Here is a 23,409-nt window from a genome sequence, read left to right on the forward strand (position 1 = left end):
AATCCACAAAAGCACAATTCCATAAAGATCAAAGGACAACCAACCATTCTACTCAACCAGGCATTCCTCACTGCTCTCCAGCACCTATCAGGTTTTTAAATTCATGAATCATAATTCACTGTTTTGTCTCGCTTAAAGCACTGCCTGTATTTTTCTACTAAGCTCCCCGAACTAACTAACTTGCTTTTTCAATATTGCAAGCTGTGCGTGCTCTGCTCTCTGTGCCAGAACACTAAACTCTAGGAAAGTGGGGAGTGAAGTCCTGCTTTTGTTATATTTCCTAAAACTGCATCAGCATAATTAATATCAAACTTAACAAGTGGGAGCTCTTTTTTTTAAATCATATTTAATACGATCGGCTAGTAGTAGGGAGATTTAAACGACCACATTTATTTATTTATTTTTCTCTAGCTATGGTAATTTTGGGAAAAAAAACTATCGGTACCCACCATTAATAATACCAAGAATTAACAAGCAACCAGTAGACCATTAAACTAAGCAGTATTGTAACTACAGACAAACCATGGGTGCATACAGGACACGGGTACCGTGTCCCCTTGCATGGAGTATTTTGATGAACATAAGAGGTGAGGGAAAATAATAAAGGGATTGTATACTTTTCAGTTACCAAGATAAAGTTACCATTATTGCAAATTCAATGGTTAAGATGCAGAATTCACCAAAACATAATGGAAGTACAGTAGTATCATTAGCTCCTCTGGTTATCACTGACAAATACTGTATGTCAGTTTTGCTTGAAGGAAGTTCTCTATAGAAGAAGCAGAGGGAGTGAATTACCCTGTTGTGCTTCACAGCTCTGGTCCAGAGGGAAGAATGCTTTTCCTTTTGATCCACAGACGCCACTTCCTGCAGCTCCTGATTTTTCTTGGAGCAAACCCATTGAAGGACTGACCCAGCCTTGCTTAAGTACTGAGAGCTAGTGAGATCAGGCTCAGGCACTATATCTGGATGATGCTTTAAAGGATTGTGGAATGTTGCAGCTTCCATGGTAACAGAGGTCACCCACAGGAAATGGCATTTATAGAGCTCTTCTACTGTACACTAAGGGAAGAGAAACAGAGCATGTACTGTTGACAGTCCCACCATGAATTCACATATGGGTTTATAATGATACTAGCAGAGGATTGTTGTAGGTATGAAGTGTACTTGTGTTTAAATAGTAGTTTACTAGATAATAATTCCAACTTGGTTCTAAAATAATCCTTGGACAAGTTACTTCACTGTGCTGCTTGGAACTTTTGTTCAACCCAAATATTTTGCATGACAGCTGAGTTTTCATCTCTTTAGTGGATCTGGATGAGGAGGAAATAAAGTGAACAGCAATGTTTATTCTTTCATTTTCGTACTTCAGTTCCATTACCAGTGTTGTCCTGTAAAAACAAACCCTTTCACAACCGCATTGCTTTAACCCCTGACTATCAATCATACAGACCACATGCTTTGACGTAATGTCTGTAAAGTTGGATCTTATGATTCTCTCAATAAAGCTTCATTACAGGTGGTATCGAGTGAACATGTACCATTTGAGTGCCACATTGTTTTTAACCTCTGGATATACAGTGGCTCTCAAAAGTATTCACCCCCCTTGGACTTTTACACATTTTATTGTGTTACAACATGGAATCAAAATGGATTTAATTAAGAGTTTTTGCCACTGATCAACAAAGTGAAAAATAAAATCTACAAATTGTTCTAAATTAATTACAAATATAAAACAGAAAATAATTGATTGCATTCACCCCCTTTGCTATGACACACCTAAATAAGCTCTGGTGCAACCAATTGTCTTTAGAAGTCACATAATTAGTTGAATGGAGTCCACCTGTGTGCAATTAAGGTATTTCATATGATTTCAGGTTAAATACACCTGTCTCTGGGAGGTCCCACAGTTGGTTAGTACATTTCCTAACAAAAACTACATCATGAAGACGAAGGAACATTCAAAGCAAATCCGGAATAAGGTTCTTCAAAAGCACCAATCAGGGGTAGGATATAAGAACATTTCCATGGCATTGAATATCCCCCAGACACAGAAAAGTCCATTATTAAGAAATGGAGAGAATATGGCACAACTGTGAATCTATCTAGAACAGGCCGTCCTCAAAAACTGAGTATCCGGGCGAGAAGGGCACAAGTCAGGGAGGCCACCAAAAGGCCTATGGCAACTCTAAAGGAGTTACAGTCTTCCATGGCTGAGCTGGGAGACACTGTGCATATGGCAACAATAGCCCGGATACTTCACAAATCTGACCTTTATGGGAGAGTGGCAAAAAGAAAGCCATTGTTGAAAAAACTCGCATCAGATCTCGGCTAGAGTTTGCCAGAAGGCATGTGGGAGACTCTGGGACCAAGTGGAAGAAGATTCTATGGTCTGATGAGACCAAAATAGAGCTTTTTGGCCTCAACGCTAAGCGCTATGTTTGGCGCAAGCCTAACACCGCACATCATCCTGAGAACACCATCCCTACCGTGAAGCATGGTGGTGGCAGCATCATGCTATGGGGATGTTTCTCTGCGTCAGGGCCTGGAAAGCTTGTGAAGATAGAGGGCAAAATGGATGCGGCAAAGTACAGAGAAATCCTGGAGGAAAACCTGCTGAAGTCTGCAAGAGACCTGGGACTTGGGAGAAGATTCATCTTCCAGCAGGACAATGACCCCAAACATACAGCCAAAGCCACACTGGAGTGGCTTAAAAACAAAAAGGTCAATGTCCTGGAGTGGCCCAGTCAAAGCCCGGACCTCAATCCAATTGAGAATATGTGGAAAGAGTTGAAAATTGCTGTTCACCAAAGGAGCTTGAGCAATTTTGCAAAGAATGGGTAAAAATTGCGTTGTCCAGATGTGCAAAGCTGGTAGAGACTTATCCAAATAGACTCATGGCTATAATTGCTGCCAAAGGTGCCTCTACCAAATATTGACTCAAGGGGGTGAATACTTATCAATTATTTTCTGTTTTGTATTTGTAATTCATTTAGAACAATGTGTAGATTTTATTTTTCACTTTGACATGATGGACTTTTTTTGTGTTGATCAGTGGCAAAAACTAATTAAATCAATTTTGATTCCATGTTGTAACACAATAAAATGTGGAAAAGTCCAAGGGGGGTGAATACTTTTTAGAGCCACTGTACAGTATCAATGATGCAATGTTTTTCACAGTTGTATTTTACTTAATGTTTACAGACCATTTGATATGACATACAGTAACCCTTGGATTATGCTACTGGGGATGCTTTTTTCCCCAAAAAAGTCAAATTTCTAGTTCATTTTAAACAAATAGCAGAAACTTTTTTTTCCCCCAGCAGTACGAGTAAAGTTGTTGTTTTTTTTTTGTTTTTTAATAACTTTACCACAAGATCATAATGGAATCTCAGATTTTGCTGGTTGTTTATTTGCTGTTTTTATTAGCAACTTGGATTAAAGCAGACTGCTGTTTGGGCTGCAATCACGAAAGTATCTTGTGATAAAAGGGGTGATTTAATCAGAATTCGACTGTCTGGCTGCCCTTTATCTGACAGGCTTGGTGGCTCTAATCTCTTTTTTTTTAGGTCACAGATCTTGGAATTTTGTTGTCAGCATTTTCTTTTTTTTTTTTTTTTTTTTTTTTTTTTTAAGACCTGGGCTGTAGGATGTATTTTGACACTTCCAGGCAGTCTCCATATCCTGATATGAGATTTGTTCATAAGAGATGATCATGACATTAAGATGGTACTGGTGCCTTAAGAAAAGTGTATTATCAGTGATATATTTAGTAATACTTTTATAGAATTGCCCTATTCAGACAATCTTTCTGTCAGTGTGTCTTGTTAAAAGGAGCCAGATATTTTATTGCTTAAATTCCTTCTCACTCTCATGGGTGCTGCAACTGGGCTTTTAGTTTATTACCAGCTTTGCTGCAGTTACTGAAAATAAATTGCTGCTGACTTTCTGAATTGCTGAAATATGTTCATTAACCCCCCTCACAGCCATGCATTTGTCACACCACAGCCAAGCATTTTATGACCGTTTTTACCACATTTCAAATATTTGAGGCAGTAGAGTGAAAATTATATCTTTTTTATTTTATTTCCAGACCCTTGTAGAACACACTACTACATTTTCATGCAAACAAAACATTATCTTTTTTTGTAGATCACAAAGTATACAAAAAAAGGAGTGTAAGTGTTTTTAGATTTTGTAATATACTGTGTTACCTTAGGATTTCTGGGGTAAACCTAAAAGGATTGTTTTCACAATTTAATATTAACTATTAAACCTATAGTTATTCTACTCAACATAACCAACTTGAAAATGTCAGCAGGTTGCATGACAATACAAACATTAATTTATTAAATATATCTATAAATGTGCTTATATATATAACACACAGTGTCACCCCCTACTTCCTAATCATCCAGCAAACACATTTACATTGTTGTTATAATGCAGATCTACTGTAGATATATAAAGCAGTAAAATAAAAATATGCATATATATATATAAACATCTGCTTTCTACATTTGACTGTTACTCTCAATGTCCAGCCGCAATAAAGACTTAGAAGTACAAAGAAAAATATTAACCATTCATAGCGTCTCCTCTTACTTAGATTAAATTCTCTCTGCCTTTGACATGTGTACGTCCATAGAATAAACATGGCACAAAATGAATACTGTTACTATTATTTTAACAGATTATATGCAATCTAAGAAATAATAAACAGAATGAATATATAGTGCCTATAGAAAGTCTACACCCCCTTGAACTTTTTTCACATTTTGTTGCGTCAGTGCCTCAGTTTCATGCATTTAAATGAGGATTTTTTTCCACTTATCTACACACCATACTCCACACTGTTAAGGGGAAAAAAGTTTTTATTGAGAAAAAAATTATATATTATAAATACAAAAATGAAAGATCATGATTGGATAAGTCTCCACCCCCCCTGAGTTAATATTTGGTGGAAGCACCTTTGGCAGCAATTACAGCTGTGAGTCTGTTGGGATAGGTCTCTACCAACTTTGCACACCTAGATTTGGCAATATTTGATCATTCTTCTTTATAAAACTGTTCAAGCTCTGTCAAGTTCCTTGGGGAGCGTTGATGGACAGCAATCTTCAAGTCATGCCACAAATTTTTGATTAGATTTAGGTCGGGGCTCAAGGACATTTACCCTTTTGTTCCTTAGCCACTCCAGTGTAGCTTTGGCTGTGTGTTTTGGGTGGTTGTCATGCTGAAAGGTGAACTTCCGTCCCAGTTTCAGCTGTCTTGCAGAGGGCAGCAGGTTTTCCTCAAGGACTTCTCTGTACTTTGCTCCAGTCCCTGCCGATGAGAAACATCCCTATAACATGATGCTGCCACCACCATGCTTCACAGTAGGGATGGTGTTCTTTGGGTGATGCGCTGTGTTGGGTTTGCACCAAACATAACGCTTTGCATTTAGGCCAGAAAGTTAAATTTTAGTTTTGTCAGACAACAAAACTTTTTGCCACATGGCTACAGTGTTTTTTTGCATAATTCAAACAGGATTCAAGGTGGGCTTCCTTGAGTAATGGCTTCCTTCTTTCCAACCTACCATACAGGCCAGATTTGTGGAGTACTTGGGATATTGTTGTCACATGCACACTTTGACCAGTCTTGGCCATAAAAGCCTGTAGCTCTTGCAAAGTTGCCATTGTCCTATTGGTAGCCTCTCTGATCAGTCTCCTTCTGGCTCGGTCATCCAGTTTGGAGGGACGTCTTGATCTAGGCAGGGGCTTGGTGGTGCCATACGCTTTCCACTTCTTAATAATTGTCTTGACCGTGCTCCAAGGGATATTCAAGGCCTTTGATATTTTTTTATACCCATCAACTGATGTGTGCCTTTCTACAACTTTGTCCCGGAGTTCTTTTGAAAGTGCCTTGGTGCTCATGGTTGAGTCTTTGCTTTGAAATGCACTACCCAGCAGAGGGAACCTACTGGAACTGCTGAATTTATCCTGAAATCATGTGAATCACTACAGTTTAACACAGGTGGAGGCCACTTAACTTGGTTTGTGATTTTGAAGGTGATTGGTTACACCTGAGCTAATTTAGGATTGCTATTACAAGGGGGGTGGACACTTATCCAACCAAGCTATTTCAGCTTTTATTTTTAATTAATTTTCTACAAATTTCTAGACTATTTTTTTCACTTGGAAGTTGTGGGGTAAGATGTGCAGATAAATGAAAAAAAAAACTTTTTTAATGCATTTTAATTCCAGGCTATAAGGCAACAAAATGTGAAAATTTTGAAAGGGGGTGTAGACTTTCTATAGGTACTGTATACTGTGAAATACAGAGAATACTGTACATGGGATGTTACAGTTTATGCATGCATGTACTTCTAAATAAACGTATATTTCTAAAGTTTAGAATATCACAAAATATATTGGGTGCTTTCGTTGTCCTTGTGAAAAAGAAAACACAAATAGATTCTGGAATGTGGGTATGCGAGAGAGTGCAACACCAAGCAAAGCCACCATCTTCAAAGTGAATTGCCTAAAAATCCAGCTGTGTAAGTAAACCGAGACAAATCTGGCAGGTTCACAAAGGGCTTGACTTTCTCTATACGAAGTTTGGTGCAGTTCAGTCATGGAGTGTTGTAGTCACATACCTAAGAAGGAATGAATAGCGTCAAATCAAACTGGGCCGATGGCTGCTACCCAAAAACCACTAGGGGAATCGAACATAACCGATGGAGGCTGCAAAGAGGTTAAACATCTGACCACATAACATAGTTAAACTGGATTAAATTGACCCATATATTATGCATTATATTTGGGTGTAAACTGTCGCATATTGGAGGTACAGTACTGTCTATCCTATTTAGCAGAAAAATTAATTAAAGTGCATAGGGACTGAACTTGTCTGCTACATTATCTCTGTAACATACCAAGATATCAGTGATTGTGTGTTTACTAACTGAAATGCAACTAGACTTTGTCTGTTCTGACAGGTGGACTCGCAAGGGGCTGTCCTTTGTCTAAGTACTTACTGTAGGCCATGGTTGCTTTCAGGACATGGCTTGTTTTGCTGTTTACCCACAATCACATGTATGCACAGTACGGTCGCTGAGTCTGCAGTCTCTGGGAATACATGAACCTGATCCATTTTCATTGTTGCAGTTACCATAGGCTCTTAATGTAACTGTATATTCCAAAACAATCACCTGTGGTATTTTAAAGTTGAGTGTGCCTCACATCAAGAATTGTTTAAGGGTTCCTTTTGGTGTAATGCATTGTGTCATGGATGAAAATAAAACTCCCACCTACCACTTTACCTCATTAGGCTTAAATGGCTCAAAGGCCATGCGATGGGAGTTTTATTTTCATCACGGCGTACAGAAACAAACAGTATCTTCTACTGCAATTGAGAACAGTAAAGTACTGTCCCCTAGAATCTAATTACTTGATGCATGGAAATTCTGTGTCCTCGGCTCACCGCGCACCAGCGACTCCTGTAGACTGGCCAGGCACCTGCGGGCTTGCCTGTAAGCTGCCTAGAGCTGTGTTGTCCTCTGACGCTGTAGCTCTGGGTTGGCTGCATGGTGGGCCTGCAGAGGGAAAAGAAGCGGTTAACTGATGGTAGATGCTTCGGAGGACAGCATGTGTACGTCTTCGCCGTTCCCCAGTCAGAGCAGGGGTGGTAGTGGTGAGCTGAGCCTAAATACAGTTGGACATTTCAAATTGGGAGAAAAACAGGGTAAAATTAATTGCCGACTACTAAATTTAAATTTTAAAAAAAACTAACTACCTAAGTGTATCACAGTACATTTTGTATTCTGCTTTCGAATTTGTCATCTTTTAAGAACTGGCATAAAATCTGAAATAACCTAAAGAAACGTCATAGTTATGAGAACTAAAATTGCAGTTTTGTATTTGATGGGATGCATAATTAAAGTACTAGCCAAAGTTTGGCACAGGCTGCTGGTTTGAAGGTAAAGCTATTTTTTGACCCCTCCTGTTCACATTGCCACATGCTCAATTTCTTCCTTACTTATTTATAAATCAGGGCAGCACATTTCCTGCATGGCTGTTTGTTTACTTGTTTTCATTTTCCATTTATTGTAAGAGACAGGCATAGTAGATAAACCAACAGGTTGCTCGGCACGTGCGCCAGATTGGATTGATTTTCAGGATAATTCCCATATCATGAAAAATCATTATCACAGGGCATGAAGTTAAGGTCATGAAGGGCAAGGCAATGTTCCCTTCGTTGGGCGTGAAAATTCGGGTACACCAAGGCAGTTCTAGGGGGCAAAAAGGCAAAACATAGGCAATTTCATATTCATAAAACAACAAAAAATAAATACAGAAAGCCTATTATGTTGATGAAATTTGAATTCAAACAAACACAAATCAATGTTTTCTGAGTGATTCAGAAACTAATTGTTACAGAAGTAAAATAGAAGTCATTTTTCCATTGTAAAAATAAAATGGTATAAAAAAAAATCTAATTTAAAAACAACATAAACTTATAATGAAAAAATACAAAGGGTAATTTGGCAAAAACTAAATAAATATTCAGGGTATTTTTACTAAACTCGGTCAGCCTGTCAACAAGAGCAAAATATTGTGTCCTGTAATTAAAGTTTTTTTTTTTTTTTTTAAACCCTCTATGCCATGTGTTTCATAATTTAGGGTAAGCAAGTTCAGCTGGGTTTCATATAACATGTTGTCCGCTGGTGAAGCGAATGTTTAATCAGTGCACTTTTAAATGTTAAAAATAGTATTCTTTCAGAAATCGAGATTTTCATGGAGAATTGGATATTATTATTACACGGCACTGCTTCTAATTCATGGAAATCGTGAAATCCATGCTCACTGTGAAAAAATACAGCCTTATAAAACTATGCACACTCAATAGATTTTTGGTAAACTTCCCGCATCCTGTGATCTCAGAGTGCAGTTTGGAAGATACGGGGTCGGTAACTCCTGCAAATAACTAGGTGCTAATCCATTCAGGGCCTTGTAAGTTAACCTCAAAATCTTAAAATCAGTTCTATACTGCACTGCACAGTGAGCCAGTTTAAAGAGGGTAATATGTTAACTTTATCTGGTTTTAGTCAGAATTCTAGCAGCAGTATTCTGGACAAGCTGCAAGCGGGATGCCACACATTTTGGGACACCAGAAAAAAGTGCATTACAATAATCAATTATAGATGAAACAAAGGCATGCATTAGTCTCTCGGCATCAGATACGGAAATAATTGGTTGAAGTTTGGCTATATTTCCCAAATGGTAAAAAGATACTTCCCTAATATGTGACATAAATGATAGTTCAGGATCAAAGATGACCCCCGAACTCTTAATTTCTAGTTTACCTTTTTTCTGACCTCCGAAGGTATTATCCCTGAGCCCTAATTTTGATAAACAGTTATTGTTTGTTTAAATTGGATGACCATTGTTTGATACTATACAATGAAAGCACATAAACAGTAGGGGTGCCGTGTGAGAGCCTCACAAGTTCCAATGTGGATATCGGTTTGCATGGGTTTGTTATCCAGAATCTAATCTAGTATACTACCCCACGTATTCTGGATACTGCAAACGAGGATGCAAAGTTAAATGTAAATTGTAAACTGGACATCAGTCGACTTCTCAGTGCATGTAAACAATAAAAATGTGATATCAAGAACTGTCAAATCAATATCTTGGTGTATTTCAATATGTTTGTAAAGGCATTTTTCCAAAGAGGGTTAAACTCAAGACACCTCAAATAGGGTCCTAGCCACTGTAGTAATCATTAAAGCTTAGTTAAATGGGTCCCTGAAAGAATAATTTGAACCATTTGTAGCAGTAGCTACTGCTAAAAATAGTTATTTTGTAAAAGCATGAACATCTATCAGTAGACTCCTCCTGTGTGTCAGATTTCATCGTTGCAGTAATTATCATACTGTAATTAGGACCTGTTACTTTATTCCCCTCCTGATTTATTGACAGTTCATTTATAGCCTGGGAATGATCACAGCAGACACAAGAGTACGACTGTATTATTAGTTATGTGATTAAATAGAAGTGACAGCAATCAGTTTAGTTTTGTGCCTGCTCTTATGGTTTCTCAAAGCGGTGATTAGAGTAAGTTGTCAACTGATTTTTCAACAGGACTTGAGAACAACGTGTACTGTGGACTTGTTTGGCATGTCTCTCTGTTTAGATACAGTGGAAGGCAAGCAGCAAAGCATCACCTCCTGCTGTGAACGGCACACAGTAAGAAAGTACAAATAAAGAAACGCACAAGCACTGCATGTGTTCCTAAGTGGTAATTAGAATTGTATCAGTCTTGTTTCTCTGATGCAACAGGTTTTGATGAGATAGTGCAGATGTTAACTAGAGAAGGTAGTTTTACCAGGCATAAACAAAAAAAAGAAATGTGCTTGCATAGTATAGTTTCTGTAATACTCCTAAGCAAAAGCAGGAAACTGTCTTCCATCCTCTAGTTTACAGCAGCTGTGGTGAGTATGTGTTTTTTATTGCAGGGGTAATGAGAAAATGTGTGGGGGAGCTGCTCTATAGGTTCACAAATATCAAACCACAGGAACAATTGCATTAGTTACCTCTGTTGAAATATGATTGTTTCAGCTACAAAAATAATTCTTAAATCTTGTTTCAAATGTTTTCTGTTGTAGACATGTCTAAATGCACACCTTACTTTTAAGTAAGTAGTGACATTCCAAAAAATAGTGTTACAGTGCCTATAGAAAGTCTACACCCCCTTGAACTTTTTTCACATTTTGTTGTGTCAGTGCCTAAGAGTTTTATGCATTTAAATGAGGATTTTTTTTCCACTTATCTTCACACCATGCCCCACACTGTTAAGGGGAAAACCGTTTTTATTGAGAAAGATTATATATTAAAAATACAAAACTGAAAGATCATAATTGTCAAGTTCCTTGGGGAGCGTTGATGGACAGCAATCTTCAAGTAATGCCACAAATGTTCAATTCGATTTAGGTCAGGGCTCAGACTGGGCCACTCATTTACATTTACCTTTTTGTTCCTTAGCCACTCCAGTGTAGATTTGGCTGTATGCTTTGGGTCGTTGTCATGCTGAAAGGTGAACTTCCGTCCCAGTTTCAGCTGTCTTGCAGAGGGCAGCAGGTTTTCCTCAAGGACTTCTCTGTACTTTGCTCCATTCATTTTCCCTTCTATCCTGACAAGTGCCCCAGTCCCTGCCGATGAGACATTTTGAAAGGGGGTGTAGACTTTCTATAGGCACTGTATATGTCCCCACATGCTGCTACAACTGTTTAAATAACGCACCTGTCATTTTTCTTTTCATTGTTCACATCCTGACTTTTTACACTTTGTAACTTTAAAGTCTGTTTCAAAGCTATTTTCAAAATGTCTGCTTTAGTGCATGTGGGTTTGAGATCTGTCCTCTAAATCACTGCTGGCTTTTCTGTTCCGTACCACATGGATTTTTATTGCTGTGTTACCTGTTTGACAATGTGGGCAATAATCCTTACACTATCAGTGCACTAGAGCTGACATTTTGAAACCAACGTTAATGTTACAAGTGTAATAAGTTGTCAGGATGTTAACAAAGAAAAATTACAGGTATGTTTAACACTATATTTTTCAGTACCCCACTACTTGCTCTTGCTCTTTAAGCCTGCAGTAGTTATAAAACAAAATCACATTAAACTATGTGATTAGATTGCTTATAGTTTTCTGGTTGTGAAAGTCTATACTATACAGTTCTCTTTATGTATTCATTTGCCCTTTCAGGATTCTGTGTGAGTTATTCCATACTTTTGTTTCTGGAGTTTCCTGTTTCAGAAAGCTGCCTTTCATTAAATATTAAAAGAACAGACATGTGCACTGTGGTTAAAGACAATTGTATACTTGCAAAGCAAATTGTCAGTTTTACAGGAACTGTAACCCCATTCAAGTACAAATAGAACTTGATATTATTTTCAGTCCAAACCTGCTAAATGATGTCATGTCATTTCTTGGTTCTTCAAATGCAGCAAAAAAAAAGAGCATTACTTTAGGGATTGAAAGGGTGGTATAACATTGCAATTAGAGACAAAAAATATGTTAATTGAGATGAGATGATCTACAGTATGCATTCCAAGCAGGGTCCGGTTGCCTCTGAGGACCAAAGAGTTAAGTGAGCTCATGGCGAAACACACACAAGCTTCTGCACAATGTTAAACTCGGCTATTACACTTTCAGTACCCAGGCATAGTGTTTTCAAACTGGTGCTATTATGCTAATAAAACGGGGAAAAACTGTTGCCAAGTATCACCTTGTCATATTGTGTCCCTTGCCTTATATATTATGACCGCTTTACTATCAGTCTCAATACTTTCATCAGTAGGACAAAACTGTCACCACAGCTTTTTACTTACTGTAACAGCCAGTGTTCAGGTACAAAATGTAGTGTACAGTATGTGCGTGTGCCTTTTGGCTGTTGCACTGGTACACTATAGCACTTTTTGTCAGTAAGTCTGCCCCTTTATGTTATCCTTCTCAAATCTTATTAGACATGTACAAATAAGAAATATGATGTCATGGTTATCATGGGTAGCACACTGTTCGTCCTATGTTGAAGTAAGTGCAAAGGCAATTTTTGAAGAATAAAACCACACTTTCGAGCAGCCTGGAGGAGTCCTTGTCGATCAGTATAATGAAGGCACTGGAATATCATGGTGCAGGTTTATTGGAATCCCGAGAGCCACCTGTGTATACTCGATGTGCTTTATTAACTCCAGAAAAAGGGGTCATTGGAGGGTTTCATGGTCAGATGCCAATGTAGAATTTTCTGCTGAAGAAAGTGGATGGTATCATCGCCTTCAGCCCTTCCAGGAAGCCCCACCAGTCTGACGTTACAGCGACGATTTCTGGCCTCAAAGACCTCCATCTTATCATGCATAGCATCAATACGAGCGTAGCATTGATTCATTTCATCTTTCTGCTGGCAAAGATCAGCTTCCTTCCTTAGCTGCTTCATAGAGGAAGCAATGTCAGCAACCTCCCGTTTAAGAGCGCTGAGGATAGTAGCTGTTTTCGTTACGTTTTGAATCACAGGCCGCAAAGCCGGGTCAATTGCTTCCTGAACTGATCCATGGAAAGTGCATGCAACCTCTGCCAAGCAGTTATCCCAATCATCGGGCCCAGCGACCTCTTCATACTCTTTCCCTCCCGTCTGGATTGAGAGGAAGCAACGGGTCGCTTGCGTGAAGTAACCATTTAAAAATGGTAAGTAGATCATTTTTATATAGAAAATAATCAAAAAATACAAGGAGTGTAAATTGTTCGATTTATAAATGAAAATCGCAAAGTGGTAGCAGGAGCTCTTAACAGCAAGCAGCCGTCCCAGTGATTGGGTCACGTGATCTCTTTCCAGATTGTGCCTCTTAAATTCTTGTTTGTCTGCTAAGAACAAACTTGCTAAACATTTGAGTCTTTTTATTTCTGGGCTCATTTAAAGTAGATCATGAGGTTTGAGGTTTCTAGCACTACAAGTCAAAATGCAGTGTGTATGTGTAGTGAATAAAAAGGAATAAGGTGCTGTATAGTGTGTGCCTGTTCTGCGTCATCATGTATGCAGATCTTTTTCCTAGCGTGCTAAATGTTTTATTTGCATATCAGTGTAAAGTATACCAGGTGTTTTAAATATTAAACAGATTTTGACGGTGCTAAAAGACATTGGTAAGAGAACTTTGTAGAGAACGACATACAATACCAGCACCTTAATAGGATCACCTTACAATACTTTTTTCCTAACCCAAGCAAAAGACTTAAGAGCTACATTTTCATTACAGCCTAAAATAGCAGACTGGGTCAGCATACAATCTTTAGAGTTATGTAACATGCATTATATATTAATGTTTATTGTTCAAACCTGTAACCTCTACCAGATGTGTTTTCTTTATGTTCTGAAGTGGATGACGTCTTTCCGTACAGCTATATCTAGGGTGTGGCGCCCAAGTTAAAAGATGTAGGTGCACATTAAAAAAAAAAAAAAACACACACACACACAATTTTGCAAAAATAAGTATTACAGTACTAATTTATATATTACTGCCAATATAAGCCAATGACTTGCCGTATTTTGTTGAAATGTAAGAAGTTACAATTATATGTATATATATATATATATATAATTGTATGTATGTGTGTGTGTGTATATATATACCGTTAAAGGTATGCTCCATTTCAGTTGAATGTCTTCTGAGTTTAACAAATGGGAAAGTCAACGATGGTAACGCACAGGAGGACACACTCACAAGGCAGGCAGGCAGGCAGCAATTCTCAAATCGAGCCTCTGCTCAAATCGAGCCTCTGCTCACTCATGACTGGACACCTGCATAACAAGGGAGAGATCTTTGACTCTCCCATTGGTTAAACCTAATCAAGACCGTCAACTGTTTAAGTCCCGCCTCCGCTAACTTATGGTTGGACTACTGTGGAGAAAATGCAGATCTTCTATTGGTTGATTTTGTTTTATATGAGAAAATAAAATTCTGCACGATTTTAAATTGTAAAAAAAAAAATTCTGCGATCAACTCTTTAGTTGATTAATTAGTCTCATATGTAACCAAATTGGGTGCACCGTAGAGCCTGTAAACATGACTAAGAGCTTTGTTTGCTATTCTTCCACATCATGTTTTTTCCATAACATTCAAATCTTAGCTAGCCTATAGGTCCTGTGCTGTATGTTTCTATAACTGGGCCCTTTTCAAATGTTGCCCTTACTTAATCTTAATCTTACACTTCCTGCCGCTGTTGTACATTTTTGTAGACACAGCACAGACTGCTGGCATCTGTATCTGTTCTTGTGGATTGTCTAAGGCCAGTAAAATTGGCTTGGCTGCTGTCTGATTACCGTTTCAACCTGGTACGTCTATTTGTGTGGATGTTTCCATAGAAACCCAACTTAATTTAACAATGCTATTTTGACTCACCTACTTCCTATTATTTGTTCTTGTGCCTACTTCTTACCCAGTATTTCATTGAAATATGCAGTTCCTTGAATCCACACTTGATATGTTGACTTTTTTTTGTTTTGTTTTAATTGGAGAGATTCTGGAAAATTAGTTTTATTGTGAGCTAATCTGTTGCATGAAAGATTCAAACTGGTAGTATTATATTCATATAGATTTCTGTAAAGCCATTGTGTAATACAAACTGTTGTCCAAATTGACTTACAAAGTAGAAAGTTTGTCTTCTACTTTTTTGCTGCCCAAGATTAAAAAGGTTACAGAGCATTGTTATAACAGATTCATTTGGTAAGTGACTAAGTACACCCCTATACTTGACAAACGCCTGCTGTAAGAATAAGTTGACTGCTTTCAGCAATCTGTAGTACTTGTAAGATACTGTTCTGGAGCACTGGTCATATTAAAACTGAAGAAGTACACAATTGCATGTGTTGTATGTGAAAATGTAAGAACACTTGTTTTTATAGAAATGTACCTTTTTTTTTTTTTTTATACCAGCAGGTGAGACTTGCCTTGTATCTTCTGCTGCCACCTGGTTTTGAGCATAATGTGAAATGAGAGGTTATTGCAGTTCAGGCAAATGTTTTGAAGACATACTGTACAATAATAAATAGCAAGTGATGCTATCACATTTCCATTTATTTCTTGCACAATAGTTCTAACCGCCAGACAGGATTTCAACCTTAGGGCACAATCATTCTACTGACAACTACCCTCATCCGGCTTGGGGGGGGGGGGCGGGGTTTAGACAATGGCTGTAATATTTCCCCTTGAACTACTGAAGGAATGAGATATTGAAAGTTTAGGTCACTGAATGTGACCTTTTCCTTGAAGCTCTGCAAATGTACCTGTGTATTGACAAGCACAACCGCCATGGGATTCCCTCAAGCAGGAGAAGAAAGCATAAAAAAAGGAACCACAAAACTAATTTCACTTCTGACCCAGACCTACATAGGTGAAATACTCTTGTGCTCTACTGTAAATCCAGGACTCCTGTTGCATTCCTGAGCCTTTGACCTATATGGTGTCTGAGTCTCATTTGTGGCAAATGAGACAAAACTTGGAAGCTTAGTGACTTATTACAGCATCCCCATGAGAGAAGTGTATGTTCTTGTTAATCTACCACTGCTTTGTTTTAACCTCTAGCCATATCAATGATTACTATTTACCATTACCTTTTTTACTTTACCATTTGATTTATATTTGCAAGTCCCCAGACCATTTATCCTTTATGAATGGTTTTGTTTTTATTTATTTATATTTCTACAAAATGAGCATTGGGTAATTTTACAAAGAAGGCCCTGCGGTGTGTGACAGAAAGTGAGCTATGGAAGCTGGCATTACTGAGTGGATTCTACTACTTTTAGAACATGATACCAGAACAGAAAGGTTCCTCGAGTGCTAATTCATTTAATTAACTATTCTAAAGATACTGCACAGTTATCTTAAATGTATTGATATTTCTCTCTTAATATTTCAGACTACAAATGGATACATCTTACTCTTTGACATCCTGGCAGCTGGAGAGGACAAATACCTCTACGAACCTGTGTATCCCAAGTGAGTGTTCACTTTTTTCTCATGCCTTGTGCTTTACACCTGTGTTTCCATCTCTAGGACCCCAGAGATCTGAGTTTAGTCATCTTTGCATCTTCAAAAGAATCAGAGGGGCATAGCATCTGCACGCATAGACTTATCCCAGATTCCAAGAGAAGAGGTACACAGACTTGATAGGGAATGTTGAGATTGCTATATCCTGATAAACGAGAGTAAACATGATGGCCTCTGATTTTATAATACCACTGCCCTCTTCCTCTGTCTTACCTCATGCTTGACAGACTCAGCGTATCTTGTTTAACAGTCTGTATTCAGGAAACTGTATGTACACTCAGAATATTGGTAGGATACTATAGGGCAGTCCTAAAGTTGCAGTGTATCCTATTTTTGGTAATGGCACAGTGCAAGCCTTGGTAAAGACAATGCTACAAAAAGAGAATGGTCATAGGGGGAATTGTTGAAGTCCACAGCATCTGTGTTAACATAACCCAGTTAAACTGCTAAATAGATTAACTGAGGCCTAGAACACAAAACTTATATAGGAGGTGTTCAGATACTGCCTTGTACAGTACTTATTCCTAATAATTCCCAGGGGTTGTAGTGAAGAAACATATAAAGGATGAGTAACCATCTTAAAAAATGTGTGATTTTCAAGTTTATGTTTACATTTATTGTGGTAAAAAAATAACATTACTGAAAAGATCCCTGTGGTAATGTGACTGCAGGCCTGGTGTAGGAGGATTTCCTTCTGCCTGCACAGAAATAGGCCTGGGTTGGGGGGTGCTGTCCCTTTTTATAAAACCATCCTTCCATGTGTTTTCAGATACAGTTGTAACCACATTATTTGCATAGCATTTGTTTTCACCGCAGTTACAGTGCATCCCAAGTTCTACCCTGATTCAGTTGGAAGACCTATGACTCATTGTTATTTGTTGTACGAGCTTGCAAGTCAGTTGCACATTCACTAGCTTAAGGTTGTTGTTGTTGATGATGATGAGCAGGCTTGTGCATTTCAGGTGGGTCAAAAAGGAGACCAAATCCCATAAAACAGGTCCCCTGCCAGTAATGCGCCATCTTCTTAATCTCTCACACACGAAGCGTGGAAGCTAAAACACTGATCCAAACCAGTTACAATATGTCATGCCAGTTAAAATCCCTTTTAATGGCCAATTACAGTGTATTTTACATTTCAGGCTTGTAGCCTAATGGCTAAAACACAACTTGCTATGGCTAATTAGGACTCAAGGTGCTTTCAGCTTTAATTCGAGCTCTTGATCATCTGTCCACAGCAATCTGACGTTTTCATTTGACTGAGTGAATTGTGATCTGCAACCACTGGCACTACACAACTGAAATCTGAAAGTTTCTATGGAGTTATTTTTTCGTGATTATTTATTTATCTATGGCGTACATCCACCACCGTTGGTCTACGTGAGCTGGAATGGCCAGTATGAGGTTGTAAAAGTGGTGTTTTGTGTAGAATTCATAATAGTGCCTACACAGTAGTTATATGGTTAGTAAAACAAAATGTTAAAAGTCCTTATATTGTGTTAGACCATGCAGTGGACACTGCACATAAATGAATGATTTTGCTGCAAGGCAACATGACAGACACCCTTAATCCTTTTTGTTTGAGGTTTCTGTTTTAAGTTTTAAATAATGGCTTCATAAATATCTTGCAGTCGTACAAGCTGATATGTTAAAGCCTTAAATGTATAACTGGATTTAAGACCAACAATTAAATCCAATTACTACATACCACTGTATTTAATTAATCATTGAAATTAACAAATGTTCAAGGCAAGGGTTTTTCAGGACAGTGTTTCAATGCATTTATACTGTAGGTTTATAAAGTTTTTTTTAGTATTTTTTAGTTTTGTAATCTTTTAAACGAGGTTTGTTTCTGTTCTTTTTTGGGTCAAACATTTGTGAGCTCTTTCTACAAAGCTACAAAGAAATAAGAGGCAGTATATAGTGTGAGGCTCAGGATGCGAATGTGAGTCACCGTAACAATAGTCTTGAAAACTTCATAAGGGAAAAAATAAGGGCATTGTAAGAACAATGTTCCTTTTATAAGACAAAAGATGTGGAAGCCTGATGTAAAACACACAATTTAATGTTGCCTTTAGTGTTTATATGGTGTCAAACAACTGAACTGTCTTGACCATGATCAGTGTTTTACCAGCACCCTGAGGTGCTGCAATTAAAGTAGTAGCCAAAGCCAGTGTTGCAATACCACCAGTCTGTCAGAGGGCGGGATCGCACACTGTATGCCACACTCTGATTGGTGGATGTATTACTGCCAATAATGCCAAAATATATTCCACTCCAAAATGTCCAGTTATATGATGTGTCAAAGAAAATATGAAAGGAAGGTTGGTGTTGCTTATGCGTTTAACTTAAAACCAGACATTAGGGCGTCCAGGTTTGTTAATTCGTGCCACCCGGACACAGATGCCGATTCCTGGACTGTCCGGGTTAAACCCGGACATGTGGTAACCCTAGGCTAGAGAATGCACAGGAAAAAATAAGTGATGAGGAGCATCCAGCAGGAATTTTAACATAAGTTGAACAATAATCAATTTGAATAAAACGCAAAAAAAAAAAAAAAGTGCTGAATGATGGCACAAAAACTGTTTTCTCATCCAAATTAATTCAGGAAATATGGAAAACATATGCAAATATATTTAATGCAACAGTACTATGACAAGCATGTGAAGGTGTTTTTATCATTTCCTAGCTATTGGGTTAAATAAAAGATATGGTGCTGTCCTGTTTTTTATTTATTTATTATTAAAAAGAAAGCAATGACTGTAACTATTTATTTTCTGTGCTAAAGATGGATGGTAACCCTTACACTAAAATGTTCACTAAACATTTGTAAAAATATCTAAATAAACTGGACTTATTTCAAAATTGTCAGCACTTATTTCTCAGTCATAAGAAAGTCATCTTCCTGTTACATGATTGGGAATTTGATGTTGAGGGCACTCATTACAACTGAGTGGTATCAATAGTAGATCAACAGTGTCAATTACAATGGATCCAGAGGCAAAAGAGGGTTGAGGAGAAAAGAAACCGGAAAGATATTCTATGGGGATACTTGCACAGGCAGTTCACAGTGGAACTATAGTACAACAAACTGGTAAGGGATACCAGTTGCATTAAAGATTAGAAATATTTCTGCCAAAGATCGCTCTGTCCAGCACAAGAAGGGGACATTTAACGTGAGGTTATTTTTTACATTTAGTTCTGTTTTTATTTTGTTTGATCATTCCCTGATGGTGAAAATAGAATGTCTTCAAAAGGTGGACATGAAAAAACAAAATATTCTGCAATTTAGCATTTACTGTGAGCTTAAATATTTTGGAAAACATTTGTTGCATAACTTGAGAAAATGATCAATTTTGAATGTGACAACGCAATTTTTTCTTGCTTTAATTAATAAATGTTGTTTAATCATGAAATATCTTGAAATACCTATTTTTTTACCGTGATAAAAACACCCCTGTGGTTAACAAGTTGTCTATTGTAAAAACGTATGCTTAAAAAAGGGTGAGTTTTGTGTGGTATTTATACTTGTAAGCACTTTTTATACAGCCTGCTATATTGATTTTAGTTCAATAACTTTAACTCCTCCCGTTTTGAATGATCGTGAACAATCAGAGCAGAACTCCAAACCATGTGCAGTTTAGCTGCATTCTGACAAAATGCAAGATTGTAGGAGGGGAACAATCTAATTTGAATATAAGTTGTGCCTTTTTGGTTAACTATTATGCACAACAGTGTTTTTAGTTATTGGATCTTCTGTTAAAAAAAAGTTTGTTTTTTTATTTTGAAAAATAAAACGTCAGTGCATCAATTATCGTTGATAAATGCCTATACAATAATCGAATAAGAAGTTAGGGTGCCGATTGAACCTCTACAAAATTGTCTTTAAAGCTTAGTCTAAAAGTCCACAGCGCTCCCTGCTGTTTTGTTTTGCATTTAGTGCTCTCTATTGCCACCTGGTGGCAGGACTAACAAAGTGCAGCTGACTCAATGGTAGAAAAAACAGGATTGCAAAGCTGCAGCATTTTTACATTATTGCACTGCAACATTATCGCAGCAGGTAAATAGCTGGGTCTGGGAGGATTGTCAGTTCTGCCACAAGCTCTGAACTGTCTCCATTCTCTTGAGAAAAAAGTCTTGAAGGCATGGCTGCAATATAAAAAATCTTTAATTTTTTATAGTTCTTCATTATCTGGTCATTTTAAATACCTGTACATTTGGATAAAAACAAAACAGAAAACACCTGGATCTATAGTATATGTTTACTGCCATGCTGGCATACCATACCAAACAAAGACAAAAAAAAATGCACAGAGTAGGATAAGTAGTGGTGCAGCAGGCTAATTCATTGGCCTTTGAAAGCCTGGGTCCAAGTCTGACTTGGGTCATAAATATGTTTGAGAGTCCCAGGCCCTCCAGTTGATATTAGTACCTGTCACAAAACCAGAACACAATCCGGCACTATCGTCGGTCTAGGACTGAATGTCAGAAGGTGTTTATTTCAACTCCGGACTGAGGTGCAGAGCTGTCAGGGGAAGCTCTCATAAAGCCTGTTGGCACCATGCCTGACTTTAGCGATTGCCATTATCCCTCACCAGTCATAAACATTAAATTCACAAGCTCTAACCCTGAAGATTCCTGACCAAACTTTTGTATTATACTTGCGTTCAATGCTGTGCTGTGCTTATAATAAGTAAGCCCTGTTACTGCATAAGAATAATTTGTAAAAAAAATATGTAAGAAAAGAAAGATGTGCTGCAGCACCTACGAAAGTGCAAGTTGGTACTGTAGCACAGCTCGTGACCACATTCACAAAGCACCTCAGTGCTCAGTTTACTCCACTTGTTTTCTTCTGAAGTCCGAATGTTTATAGTGAATAGATTTTATGAAACACAGTACATGTGCTGTACCTACTTTGGTTCCTGCTAATTCTGTATTAATACACTTCAGCTTTTGTTCTGCAAACTCCCAGTAGCACTGGGGAAAGGTCTTTGTGCATTGTGTTATTTAATTAAAGTAGTTATGTAATCCATAATGTACCAGTCATATCATTTGTGTTTACAGTACATATGACATTATTATTCTAGTTTATTGTTCTTCAAATATATTTTTCTGCTTATGTTCGGTTGGGTTTATGCATCTGAAAGGCAATGATATGAGACAATCTTACACCCCCACAAACCTTCAGATTACTGTAGCTGTACCATTTTGAAGATTTACAGAGTAGCAGCAGCCTGGACTGACTGGCCCAGCCCTCCTTTGGAGGAGTGCTGCCTAATGCTGATGTGGCAGCTCAGATCAGACTCCGTATGCAGACTATGGCTCTCGGCCACCCTGTCAACTTAAAGGCAAAAGGCCTGCAAGGGGGGGGGGGGGTATAAGATGATTGGATCTATTTGGCTGTTAATGTCAACATTCTCCATGCTTGTGGATTAAGAAAAGGGTTCTTTTCATTGTACTTTGTTGCTGTTTTATTGGTATGTTCTTTTTACAAATAAAACATTTAGCTGTCAAAAAATAATTGAACAGAAAAGAGCTCTATTAATGATGTCTTTTAAAAGTCAGTAATCCCATTGAAAGTGCGATTATGTGTTCTGTTCTGTACTGTATACAGTGATTTATGACCGTCTGACAGGGTGGCTAAGTGGTGACGGTGACGTCAGGACAGGAAAAACTGACACCAGGTACTGCAGTGCAAAAAGGATGCGACGTGCGCCGTTTATTTAAATAATACAAAAATAAAATAAATATTTAAATACAAAACACTTGCTCACAGAGCGGAAATAAATAGTTAAACAAAATAATCATGAACACAAAATACAGGTCAGGCTGGGCAAATGCCTTCACTGATCCTTTATATTCTCCTATTTTAAATTCCTCTCTCGCTCCTCGCTCGGTCTCATTCCTCCTCTGAACACCCACACTGAGGGTAGAAAGCTGCAGGTTTATATACAGGTGACCATCTCCCGATTTAGCAACAAATTAATCACTTAATTAACTCGGGAGATGGCCACCTTCTGCACAAGGTTTTTAATTATTCCTGGCAGAGGACAAGTACTCAACCTCGCCTCTGCCAGAACACATTTTAAATAAAAACAAAACAATAACAAACACACAGCGCTTCGCCGTCATATATACAATACCAAAACATGGCTCAGCCGCTATATTTATAAAACAGTAAACCATAACAATAATACAACAACAACAACAACAACAATAATAATCATAATAATAACTAAAACAAAACAAATGCAAAATAACAAACTGCACAGGGGCGGAGAGGGAGACCCCGTTCTAAAAATAAATAAACAAATAAAACGTACAGGGCTCCTCGCCCTGTTACAGACCCATTGACATTATTAACACTATATACTGGTAATTGGAGAAGGTAACCGTAAACTGTAAAGCTGTGGCAGGGCCAGATTAAAGGACTTGGGGGCCCAACGCTAACCCATATTTTGGGGGCCTATGCATATTATGGCGAATGGTGTTATTGGCATATTGGTTCATTCGGGCCTGCGTTGGGGGCAGAGAGTGTGAGCGGAGCGAGCCAGTTGTATATGGAGCAGGGGAGCGGATTGGGGTAGTTGCTGGAGCGGAGCGCAGAGCTGGCATTTCCAGTCCGCTCTTTCACAGCACTGAGAAGAACTGACCACAGGTTTATTTTTGTTAAATACATGTTCATCCATGAAGTTTGCAAAAAATGTTTTAAAAAAAGGTGACAAATACAGATGCAGTTACTTTACAGTATTTTCCGTCATGCCTGTGCATGGTAACCAAAATTAGGGCAAAATTTTGCAGACTTCAGAATTGCATTTTTTTTTTTTAAA

The 23,409-nt window shown here is 38.0% G+C and overlaps 1 protein-coding gene across 1 annotated transcript in view; it reads left to right on the forward strand.

The window, feature by feature from the left end:
* Nucleotides 1-23,409, forward strand: part of LOC117421140 (guanine nucleotide exchange factor subunit RIC1-like) — a 126,013-nt gene that overhangs the window by 49,986 nt on the left and 52,618 nt on the right. Inside the window, exon 3 of the mRNA XM_034035124.3 lies at nt 16,452-16,531. Within this exon, the coding sequence (XP_033891015.3) occupies nt 16,452-16,531 (80 nt within the window). The remainder of the gene's footprint in view (nt 1-16,451; nt 16,532-23,409) is intronic.

Source organism: Acipenser ruthenus, chromosome 1, assembly GCF_902713425.1.
Source record: "Acipenser ruthenus chromosome 1, fAciRut3.2 maternal haplotype, whole genome shotgun sequence".
Lineage (NCBI taxonomy): Eukaryota > Metazoa > Chordata > Actinopteri > Acipenseriformes > Acipenseridae > Acipenser > Acipenser ruthenus.